The sequence below is a fragment of the Haemaphysalis longicornis genome, unplaced genomic scaffold (assembly GCF_048455015.1).
Source record: "Haemaphysalis longicornis isolate Haplotype H1 unplaced genomic scaffold, Haemaphysalis longicornis Haplotype H1 scaffold_2, whole genome shotgun sequence".
Lineage (NCBI taxonomy): Eukaryota > Metazoa > Arthropoda > Arachnida > Ixodida > Ixodidae > Haemaphysalis > Haemaphysalis longicornis.
The window spans coordinates 145033753-145046023 of NW_027526295.1; the positions used below are offsets into that span (position 1 = coordinate 145033753).

General features: G+C 47.1%; 1 protein-coding gene across 1 annotated transcript; it reads right to left on the reverse strand.

The window, feature by feature from the left end:
- Positions 1 to 304: 304 nt before the first annotated feature.
- Positions 305 to 11832, reverse strand: LOC144168334 (uncharacterized). Its single transcript, XM_077697340.1, has 3 exons — positions 11636 to 11832; positions 3763 to 3877; positions 305 to 1102 (listed from the first exon to the last, which is right to left on the reverse strand). The coding sequence occupies exons 1-3, from the start codon at positions 11830 to 11832 to the stop codon at positions 749 to 751; spliced, it is 666 nt and encodes a 221-aa protein (XP_077553466.1). The 3' UTR covers positions 305 to 748.
- Between the last annotated feature and the right edge of the window lie 439 nt (positions 11833 to 12271).

A 12271-nucleotide genomic window follows, 5' to 3' on the forward strand; every position in this document is an offset into this window, starting at 1 on the left:
TAGCCAAATTAAACAAAACAAATCATCCAATGAAACTACCAGGTTTTGAAGCTTGCAAATACTTCTGTATAGCCTTCCCGATTCACTCAACCATTTTAACGTCCCAAAAAATCATACAATGCTTGTCAAGAAATTTATTTCCGAACATAGTTTTAATTTCAGACATGTGGGTACTATTTGTGTGTATGTGTGTTTGTTATACACGGAATTGTATTGAACACTCTGTTTTGCCCTACGAGGTAGTTCTATTGTCATTGTCTCCTGTGATTTATAGCCCAATGGACTAAACCTAGTGATCGGGGGGTTTATTGATATGTACAGGAAAATGTCATAACTGTGTCCGTATTTCTCAACGGCTGCTTTTCTTCTGTATGGTTTCGTGGAGGTTAAGGTGGAGTCAAGCAGCCATAAAGGAGCTTTTTTCGCACTTTGGCCTCAGCACCTATCGTACAACATAAGTAGGTCATGTGAAAAAACGCGATTCCAAAATTCAACTCCATTCACATCGAAAACCTTGATCAGGGGTATTTAACGCGATCATCAAGAATCATCACCTGCATAATTGAAATATTGAAATCGAAAGTGAGGAATATAGTCCTGCAATAAACATCATGCCGCCCCACTGAAACTCCTCGTGTCCACACTCATTCTCAAGAGTTCCGTTGCTAATTGGAGAGAACGTGCATTCAATGGAATTATTTTGCAGCCGCTTCCGCGAGAAGCCGCTGTATTGCGGTGGCTATACGTTCTAATAGTTGTACAGGCGGACTAAGGCCCTAGATAGAGGGTAGGCCCGTTGGTTCGCACAGAAGTTGGCAAAGTCGTCCCATTGGGGATTCCAGATGCCCCAGCAGGTGTCTGACAAGTTTTTTTGCAGCTCGTCCAAGAAGTGTCGAAGAAGGGTGTGTGACGTGTACGACAGCCACGACCCGTTTAGCGCGGCGAGCACGTCGTAGTTCCTCTCAAGCTTCTCGTAGCCCTTCACAAGGTGGCACGTCTCGAAGTGGGCCATCTTCCCGGGCAGTTTGGTCACGAGGCCCTGGATACCGGGCCCGAGGGAGGGAACTTGCGGGTTCAGCAGAGGGCTCTCGTGCCGTGCAACCTGCAAGGGAAGTGAAGTTTTCGCCTGCACTGGTTGTTCAAAAAAGCGCTGTTATCGTTGGCTGCCGAGCATATAATGCCTTACAAATAAGCACTATTTCTACGTACAGCAGGACGGTATGCACAAAGCACGCACTGAAAGTTGGAATAAAACATTTGTGCTAATTTGTTTCTGGTTTCTTCGCGGTAGCACTGTTTTAACAGTGAAGCTGTTTAGCAATCCGTCATTTTTTGTGTCCGCAGTTAGAAATACCAAGAAATTGCCGAGAGCGCGCACGTGAGCGCGAACCTCGTGGAGACTGGCCGGCAGTTGACAAAACCAAGAAAATACCCACCCCTCGTGTTAGTGCTTCGAGACGACCTCCCAGCGTTCCCTGCGCACGTTTTTCAAGCCACGCATACCCATTTAGAGGGATTGGATAAGACTGCGGCAATCTAGAGTCAGCTAAAAAAACAAGAAAATGCCGAGCGCTCGTGTATGCTGCCTAGCAGCGACCGTCCAGCGTCCCCGGAGCTCGTTTTTCAAGCCAAGCAAACCCTCTTAAAGCAGCCATGAAGAGAAAACAAAAGTTTGTTTTATTCGAAAGATTAGGTGCTTCATAGTACCCCAAGCGCTTTTCCGGAAGCAAAAGATGCTTTATTCACTGAGTAATAAGGCAATTTAAGCCAAAATTTTAAATCTCCCGCTAAAATTGCACATTTCGTCACGTGAACAATGGCGTCATACGAGCCGGTCCATGAAACAGATACTTAGTATGTCGACTCCATATAGCACCCACACGCGGGAGTCGATCGAGACGGCGGCCATTTTAAAAATACTAGTAAAACCTAGTGCACCCGCAGCCCTAGTCATGGAATCGCCTGATCCGGAGAACAAAACTCTCGCCGAGGGCTCGGGCTTGCATTTAACAACCTCACACAACTTGAACGCTCAATGCTTTTAAAGTGCACGAGCGGCAAGACTTGTGGGATACGCGGTGGACGGGAAAGCGACCATTCCGCGATAGCCACAACAGACAAACGCCCAGCCGTCGGCACCGCTGCCGCGTCAGCCCCGTCACGACGGACGAATACAGACTGGCACGTATGTGTCGTATTTTCAATTTCAGTAGCAGTATCGCTTATGCCAGTTGGCCGGTGTCGTGTATGGAAAGCCGTTCGCTCGAGCTCTCTGCTCAGACCAGAAAGATTCGAGCGTCAATGCGCGGTGTGTACGGCAATTTTTTTTCCCCCAGGTCAGAGCGCTTCGCCGAGGTTCGTCGTTGGGCAGCACATGAAAGGAGATCTCACCGGCGGGGATGTCGCACTCCCTCGACGATTTGCCCGTACTACATGGGCATTTCAAAACACAGCAACGAAATTTCATTGTAAAGTACTCGAACAAACTGAAGTTTTCAGTGGTTGTAAACTGTAAACGAGCTCGTAACGACAGCAGCAAGCCAACACGACCTCCATACGAAAACCTGTGCGACGAGTGGCACTATCTCGTTGCTGCTCTGTGTTCCTTACTTCCCTTGTTTCTATTTTTACCTTTGGTGGTTGACGATATGACGGCCAACTTCCTGTGAAGGGATTACGATACCAAGCAAGGTCGCCGCTGTGCGTGCTGGGACAGTTCGTTGGCCCCGAAGAGCCTTGTACCCGAAAATTCGTCTCCGCGACGGTGGCGACGGCGAGATGTCGAGTTCGGCTGGGGGTAGTTTCGTACGCATTGGCGCACACGCTTGCGTGTTCGTTCTTCAACAGTTTACTCCACCGTGCTTTGTCATAATAAGAATGTGCAGTATGTTGCACAGGCATATAGCTCGCTATGCAAACTGTAAGCCCTGCCTAACATGCATTTGCTTTTGCCGGCCTCCGCCAATCGCAGAGCATTCTCGAGTGACATCATAGGTTCTGTTGCGGAAAATTAGCTGGTGGGTCGCATGGTCATTTCCTTTTTTCATAATTATGTAGCTTATTTGAGCGAAGTTTCCGTTATAAGTGGTGTCGTTATGGTTCTAACGAGGCAATCTTTCGAATGAACCAAACTTCTCTTCATGGCTCCTTTAAGAAGGTGGCCCATATTGGCCCCCCAAAAAACTAAAGCGTTGGCCGTAATTGTGGCAACACCTACTCGAAACGAGAAAGACACGTCATGGCGTACACCCCTACATGGTGATGTCTAATGATTGTCACTTCCAAAAAAAAGAAAGAACCTCACAGTTATAGCCACTACGATGGAGTAAAGGCCGTTGCGGCAGCAACGAAGTAGCGAATCTGCTGCTATCGTGTGCTTAAACCTTCGTGATGGTCATGAAGTTTGGGTAGAGCGTCGCTACCTAGAAGTCTTGCATGTTAGTGGGAGCCCTTTCATTTTTTATTAGAAAGAGAGGTGGGTCAAATGATCTTAAAAGAAAACCATGTTTTGGCCATCGTACCCGAACTTATTGAAGAATATCAGCTTTCATTCAAACAATATCACCTGAATATACGCGATTTAATGCGTTAGAGGGCTTGCGTCTATGTGAATGATAACGTTTTTCATTCCAAAATGGTATCCTGCGTCGATCTCCTACCTGCATCGATGCACTGTGCGTGTACAAGTAACTAAGACTGCACCCGCTTAACTCGCATCACGAGTTCCCGTGTTGTCTACTTATTTCTTACTTAACACGTTACCTTAAAAGTGTAAGTAGCGGCGGGAAATAGGTAGCACACTCCTGTTCCTGCCCCAGAGCTCGACGCTTGTTGGTAGACTTTGCGTATCTTCTCCAGGGTTTCCTCACTGAAGAAGCTGTAAAAATGGTTCGAATGTCAAACAGTCCACAAGAAATTACTGGTTGTATATTAATGACAATGCCCAGAAAATGATTTCTTTGTTTCTTACTCACACTAATTACGCGCGTTTTGCATACCATTAGCTCTGTCGCATCACAAAAAGATGCGGACAGCGAATCTTTATGCGGTTTTTCTCTTGACATTGCAAAAATTAGTGTTGGTTTTCGTTAGTTTCCTCCAACAAGATATGCGCAGAGGGACGATTACAACACGCTAGCAAATCTGTCCCTTTATCTTCCGCAGTGATGAGTTGTTGGGCGGTGTTTCGCCTCTGGGATGCTCTGGCTCTGTCATCAGTCGCGGATACCATGTACACCAAGCCTACACCTGAAAACCGTTGCTAGTGGCACTTCGTTGTTGCTCCTACTACAGTGTGTTACCACAAAAATTGGATCACTTAAAGTTTTTACCTGAGCGAACCACTGCGTGGTTCGCGCTCACACTTTACACGGCGGTCGAAGTTTGCAGTATATTTTGTTTGACACCGGCAACAACGCCGGTGCTTGCCTGTTTATTCTGAAATAAATGAAAAATATTTTTGCATATGGGAAAATGGCGGCCCGCTTTGGACGCGCGAGCCAGTGCAGAACGAAACGGACGATATTGATTTTCAGGATAAGCGGCTAAGTACTGTCGTTGTTCCCGGTGTGAAACAAATTAGTCCACAAGATGCGACCTTCGTTGGAAGTTTCAGCGCAAACGGAGCAGCGGTTTGCTCAGGAAAAAAAGATTTTGAAGTGTTTAAATTATCGTCGTAGCAGCCTGTATGGTGCGATATTTGAACGAGTGTTTTCACACATCAATATATGGTATCTCACAGCGTCTCCACTTGCGAAAATGTAAGTTTGCTTTTTCTTTTAAAGGTGTAAATTCAATTGAAAGGACCAAAGGTGGTCTTGGACACTACAATGCAAAAATCAGTGTTTGTTTATAAGTGCTCAGAGATGATTTTTTTAAATACTGGAGCATTAGGTAACGCTGCAGCTAAAAGTGTGTTTTTTTACGACGCTGACCCTATTCAATTTGCTTCTCGAGATTCCAACCTCGCGTGACTTTCTATTATGGGCCTGAAACTAAGTATTTCCAGTAATCAGCAGCTCCCTATTTAAGAAGGGCACGATTGGTTTGTAGCTAAAACGATACAGTGCGTGGCAGTGTGCAGCCCCAGTATCATGAATAACCTAATTTCTCCTGTATAGATTGCAAACAAACAGGTAGCACAGCATAAATGACAGGTCAAGACAGGTCATGGACCCTCAAGAAGACACAAAAGGGCTTTCAGCATCCATTGTTTTAGGAGCGCGGAAAGACGAGACGATAAAACCGAGCACCAGCAGCCATGTACATTGACCCTCCTCTGTCAAGACTTTTTGCGTTGCTCAACAGTTGAAATTCATAGTTCATATATCATTCTCAGCGCAGTGGTTCGTCCACATACCCTGCAGCGAGACCACGGAAGGGTCACACGCCATTAAAGTGCCGAGAACATTATTTAGGACAGGCAAAGCGCAATAGTATGAAAGAGCCGCGAAGAAAAAATACAAAATTGCTTCATTTCTAACTATGTTTTAGTAACTCAGTCAGCGCCATTTCAGCCACACCAAGCGTTTTCTGATAGAAAAAAACGGACGACGTGTTTAAAACTTTTCACATTTGCGCTACAGTGACAGAACGGGTAGGAGGAACGAATACGGGCAGCACTAAAACGAAGGTTTTAGTGTGTGAACTGCAGGTTATCTTTCAGTGATACGGTCGAACAGAACTACGCGAGCCGCAACCATCGCCCAGTCGTGTCTTTGCGTTGGCTTAGGTACGCAGCCGCCAATCACACAACCAAATTTTTGTGCCGTCATAAAAAAATTTCCAGGTAGTGGCTCGGGGGTCACAACCGCTGCGCACCTTACTTTCATAACCGGATTACTTATTCGAAGTTTGCAATAAAACGGTATGATTCTTATCGGTATAAAACTGTCTTTTCAAAATACCGACTCGCCTTTCGCCTTCGTGCCGTTTAATGGCAAAGTGGAATAACAGCGAAGACATGCTGAATTCTCCGTACTGAATGCCAATTCTCAATCATATACAAAGAGAGCATGAAAACAGTTTTTTAAATATGGACATCATCACGAAGTTCACATTCTGTCGTTGGGTGAAGCGCATATCAGTTGTGTTTACCATTATTTTCGTGGCAAAATCGGTAGAGCTTCAAAGGCAAAAGCCGTTCTAATGGCAATCTGAGAGCGTTATTTTCTTTGTTTGGCGTTCATGTCAACAAGCAGTGAAGACGGTGAAGGCGGTGAACACGGTTAGAATTATTCGCTCCCAGCAGAAAAACATTGATTGATTGAGTGTTTGAATGAATGAATAATACATACATTGATTGATCATTCGATTGATTGACTGGTTGATTGGTCTATCGATCGATTGATTGACTGGTGCATAAATTGATTGTCCAATCGATTTCTTGACTGATTGATTGATTGATTCTTTGATTGGTCGATCAATTGATTGATTGACTTTGGGTTTTAACGGAGCCAAGGTACATCTTGGCTATTAGATGCGCCGTAGTGCAGGTGTCCAGACTAAGTTTGGCCACCAGAGGGTCTGTAGCATGCCCTAAAGGTCAACACACGGCAGGGGAGTTTCCGCTTTTGCGCCCCCACCAGGAAAGCAGCCATCTCGACTGGGCTCGAGCCCCCATGCTTGCACTAAGAAGAGCAGTGCCTCCGCACTGATCCACAGCGGCGGATGCCAACTGCAATTCGCCAACAGAAAAATCGATCGCTAATGGAAGCACACACAGGAGCAAAACTCTGCCAGTTTTTTGCCGTTCTTTTCCTAAAGACGGTTTTCTGAGTGCAGCCGAAGAACTCATTATATCAAATGGTACTCACCTCAACGATCGACTCCTGCACTGCAAAATTATTAGTCCTAACCTTCACAAGAATACACCTTGAGTCCTTTTCAACGATATCGTAACAAGAAAGAACATGTTGGCAGGTCAATAGTCAGCTCTTCCATACGCACGTGCTCAAAATATAACATGATCCTTTGCACCGCAACATAAACACGTACACTGAATGTCCTCCTCAGTCACATGGGCGCAGACAGTAGGCCACAAAGTCTTTCTTCGGCTACCTAAATACGAAAATTTTTATCTGTCTGCCTGTCTCTTCTTAGGTTCAGCCACCGGCAGCTGAGAGACTCCTTGCGATAGAACTTTACATAGGTAAACCTAAAAACTGAAGAAAGATACTTCATTTTTGTCATGTTTGTAAACCTTGTTCAGAAAAAGATATTAGGTTTATTTGAGAAAGATTGTCAATACATAACTCGTGATTGCAGTGTTCTTTGAATAAGAAGTAAATGTGTGCACATTTTTTTGCCAAACCAAACTAAGAAAACACATCACAAACAATGAGTGAGGGAGTGAGTCAGTAAGAACTTTATTAGGGCACCCAAGAGCGAGTCAAGGGGAGGCTACCCTGTTAGTGGCGCCAGTGAGAGTGACCAGTGCTCAGCCGTCCGGTGAGGGGGATGTAGTTGTCCAGGGACTGTAAATTCCAAATAATGGTGGTGCACGGGATTATCCTCGGCGGTGCCATGGGTAATCCCCTCTGGACGGCGACCCGGCCTCTGTTGGTCTAGTGCGTTGTCGAGTAGTCTAGTGGCCCGGGCTTGTGTCTCGTAGTCTTCGCTTCTCATCGCAGCTTCAAACTGCGGCGGGAACATCGTGGCGGGGCTAGTAGGAGGCTAGCATTTCCATAGTAGATGTACCAAGGTAGCTCGTGCTTCTTGGCATAAACGACAGTTGTCCGTGCCGCAAACTTCGGGGCATACGTACCGGGCAAGGACTGGGGTAAGAACAGAGTGAGTTTCCAGGAGCGCCTCCGTACAGGTTAGACCCGAGTGTGGGGAAGGCATAGATATGCTACTGTTGCGGCACCATTGTACAACTTCACTGTAGGTTAACAGGGGTCCCTTTCCCGTGCGTCAGTGCTGCCGTTGCCTGCCGTGCGGCAAGCTAGACCTCGCGCTGCAGAGTGGACTGTCTCATTATGATTAGGGTTGCCCTTCCACGAGGCATCATGTCCCATGTGGGCTGGGAAACATTTGATGTAGATGGCACGATAACTGGCTCACACACCGCGAAGGATACAAGCAGCTTCCGCACAAACAGTGTTTCTGGCGTAGTGGAGGATTGCAGTCTTGCAGTCGCGTAGGACCGTTGTACACGGGGGATCTATGATGCCCAGAGCGATGGTGAGTTCTTCTGCGCGGGTAATTATAGGCACTCGGATGCTAGCTGCTGATTGAAGTACTCCTGTTGCATGGTTTGCATCGACATACACTGCTCTCTTGTACCGTGCATGGAAGTCGATCAATGTTTTCGCCTTGGCGAGCCGGCATTCCCGATTACACTCAGGATGCATGTTGCGAGGTAGTGGTGACACGACGAGGTGCCGTCGAAGTGTATCTGGTAGACTTTCGTTCATGAGCTCTGGGTCGCTTGAAGGTGTAAGGACGACTTTGTAGTATGTAAGGTCCCGTTTGTGTTGCAGACAGTCGTTCAAGTGGAGCGACGAGTTGTGCTTCAGCTATTTCATCTAGGGTATTACGTACCCCTAGAGCAAGAAGCATTTCGCTGCTCGTACCTTGTAGGAGACCCAATTTGATCTTGTAGACTTTACGGAAAGTAGCATTGATGCGGTCTTGCTCTTGTTTGGGCCAGTTGTGAAAGGCAGCAACATAAGCGATATTGCTGATAGCAAAAGATTGAATGAGGCGTAGGAGACTCTTCTTCATGCCTGCTCCTCTATTGGAAACACGCCGGGTCAGTTGTGGCGCGGAGACTGCTTTGGCCGCAATCTTGGTCACCATTGCTTCGTTTTAACAACCGCGTTCAAAGAGCATTCCTAGTATCCTGATTTGGACACTTCAGAAATAAGTTGCCCTTCTTTCGTATGCACTTGGATGTTGTGTGTATAGGCCCTTTTACGTCGACCGGAAGGTGGGGTAATCAGTAGCTCAGACTTGGACGGGGAAAAACTGAGGCCCGTACCATCCAGTTGCTCCTCTATCGCATTGACAGCTTCCTGTAGCGTTTCTTCAATGTGACCATCACTACCTCCTGTCACCCAAAGGGTAACGTCGTCAGCGTATATGGTGTGGCGGACGTATTTTCCTTGTTCTAGACGGTTGGCTACGCCGATCATAACTAGATTGAAGAGTAGCGGAAAGATAATGGAGCCTTGCGGGTTTCCAACACTGGTCATTTGTTTCTCCGGTAACTCTATTTGGCCAGCACAGATCTGGGTGTATCTTCCTGTGAGAAAATCCGTGATGTAGTTGTAGGATCGCTGACCCATATTGAGGTTGGTCACTTGTAGGATCGAGAATGCTGCATTTTGTGGAACATATTTTTTGTATCGAGTCCAAAAATTGCTCGACTATCCCGGGTAGTGGTGTTGTCGACAATTTCCCGCTTGAGGAGTAGCATGACATCTGGGTGCTGAGCTTTTCACGGAATCCCACCATAGTGTTTGGGTAAAGGGCATTGTCCTCTAGATGCCGTTGCCAGCGGTTTATAAGAACATGTTCGAAGACCTTGCCAATGTATGAGGTATCTGAATGGTCCTAGCAGTCTTCCTTCGGCGAGGAGGTCGGCCTCTGCTCCAGCAGACGTCGAAGTATCTCGTAAGGGCGTCAATTGCAGAATTGTTTAGATCTTTGAGTGCTTTGTTCGATACCCGGACAGGACCGGCTGCCGACTTACAGTTCTGGGTTAGTAATGCAGCCCGAACTTCCCATGTTTCGATGTCTCGGTCTTGGTCGGCGTTATCCGGGTGGTCAGTGATGTCACCACCAAATACGTACAATGCTGGCGTCTGAGCCTCGTGCTCGTGGCACAAGGAGTAAGTCCCAACAGTCCCAAAAGATGTCAAGCTAGCAATGAGGCGGGGCAAAATTGACCTCCGTCACACTCCACAAAGGGTACCGAGACAGGAGGCCAAAAGCTTGAGAGGATGGCGAATGATACAAGAGGGGCCATTGCGTGGCAGGGGCAGCAGAAGACTACCATCGTTCGGCGACGCGTGTAGATGCGCGGCCTTTTTAAGTGGAGAGCACATTATGGGCTTGCCTTTTGGTCTGAGCTCGCTAACGGTCGATGCGACTGCCGTAATCAGGTGGCGCAGCTTGAGAACGGACCCAAGAAGAATCTTCTGTCCCGGCGTCGGAGGCTTCGAAAACCACGCGGTTTAAATAGTCATAACCGTTGAAACATCGTGAGCCACTGCCGTATGTCATACATCTCCCTGTTATTTAGTACAAAGTAAACCGCAGCTACATTTGAGGCAAAATCTTTGTATAAAACCGGCAGCCCCCCGTTCAATTTTTTAGAAACACTCGTTGAGATGGTTTTTACGATATTAAGGTAAAAAAAGGGCCGTGCAAGAAAAACATGGTGCGTTCGAATGCCACAGAAAGGCTCTAGCCGCACAAGAGACGTGTGGTGCGTTCCATATGCTGCAGAAAAGCTCCATCCGCGCAAGAAAAAAGAATTGCGCGTTTGAAATGACGCAGAAGGGCTCGAGCCGCACAAGAAAAAAATTACGCCTTTGAAATGACACAAAAAAGCTCCACTATAAGAAATGAAAGCAAGCGCAAAAAGAACGGAACTCCCGCTGGCGCAGTTTCAGGCAGAGGGCGTGCGAGCACTGCGAAGGCGGGAAGTTTGAAACGTGTTAGGTCGCAGCAGTGAGGGGATGGCGGCGCCACAACCCATTATGGCGAATCGCTGCTCAGCACTTCCGACAGCTTTCACATTAAGTGGAACGGCTTTGGGCCTCAGATTCCAAGGAGATAGCTGCGACTCTGCGAGGCACGCTGCACGTGAATTATGGGTACGGCATCTTCTGTCGGGAGTGACGCATCACCGGAAGCAAGCCTGCATCGACGCCACCACCGTACGAGCCCGTATAAAAAACCGGTGACCGTCGGAAGGGCCAATTGGCAGCTGTGACTGTAGACCGACGGCTATCTGATCTTGTGTCTCTTGCGCTGCAGGCTCTTGAAAGTGATTAGCTCTGTTTCGCGCTGTTGCAGTTGACGAAACTTGGTCTTTTGCGTTTTTTTTTTTGGCTGATGAGACAATGTCATTGAAGGAGCAGCAACACCAAGCTCCGCGGGCCCTTGTGGCAGATGAAGCGCAAACGTGGTCGTGATTCTTTCTTTTTCTTTTCTTTTTTTTTTAATTCTGGCTACCTCAGAGGGAGCTTGTTTGAGGGCATTGGTTTAGGCTGGAGGCGAGAGCACCCTCATGCGATACTTTAGATTTCGCGGTTTTCTTTATCAGTGAGATTAAATGAGTACGCAAGAAATACGTCGTTGAAAATATCCCAGTTAAAAGCCACACGTGAGTACCTACAAGTCCATCATTGACACTTTTATGATTAGGGCAGAACTTTTCAAATTAGATACATAATCAAGAATACCTAATTAAATATAACTATGAAGAATATCACTGGTAGTTACTCCACTGTACTGGAAACATTATTCACTACGTTTTCTTTAAGTTCATTGCTCTTTTTAAAATTTTCATGCATGATTGTTGGGATACCTATTATAGGGACTGCTATGGCACATCGCGATGAAGGATGAACTTTTGGTGAATATACAAGTAAAGGCCCACGTCAAGCGCTTTCCTGCGTACCTGAACGTGAAGTTGTAGCGTCTCGCAGTCAGGCTAGGTGGCAGCAGGTAGACAGCGGCGACACTCAGGTTACTCGGCCGCAGGGGGGAAGCCGGCCCCACGGAGTCTTGCCGCAGTGCCAGGCCGAGGCTGAGGCCGTGCTGCGCCATCAACCGGTCACGCAGCAAACCCAGCAGTCGGGGCACTCGCTGCCACATCTCGTTGGATGCAGAATCGGGCCAGCGAAGTACGATGCCGGAAAAGTTACGCTGCTGCGAAGAGGCGACGGGATTTCGATATGCGCCGTAATCTAGTGGAGGACACAACATCCATACTCCAAACGTATTCTTTACTGTAGATGAACAGAAGCAACCGCGTAGATGTCCGGCAGCAGCAGCAACTTAAATTGCATATGCAACTGGTGTTTTCGTTTCCCTGAGTGCAGATTCCGTCGTGAGCGTCCAGTTATGCAGGCAAGTAAGTGAATTTTTTTACGAAATATGCGAAGAATTCTCGAACAAAATTTACGATGCGTCATAGGTACCACAGATGTCACTGTTTTTACCAAACCCCCGATGCTCATTGCCGCCAGCATAACCAGAACGAGAACGTAGGCTATCAAAAGAGTACTTTTCTAAGAATCCAACTACTGTTTTT

Excerpts from the sequence above, each read along its gene's own strand:
- LOC144168334 (XM_077697340.1), bottom strand. The coding sequence starts at position 11,832 with ATGTGGCAGCGAGTGCCCCGACTGCTGGGTTTGCTGCGTGACCGGTTG. Across the intron at positions 3,878-11,635 it reads CGCTACAACTTCACGTTCAG|CTTCTTCAGTGAGGAAACCC; the intron begins GTACGCAGGAAA and ends CCATTTTTACAG. Across the intron at positions 1,103-3,762 it reads CCGCTACTTACACTTTTAAG|GTTGCACGGCACGAGAGCCC; the intron begins GTAACGTGTTAA and ends CTTCCCTTGCAG.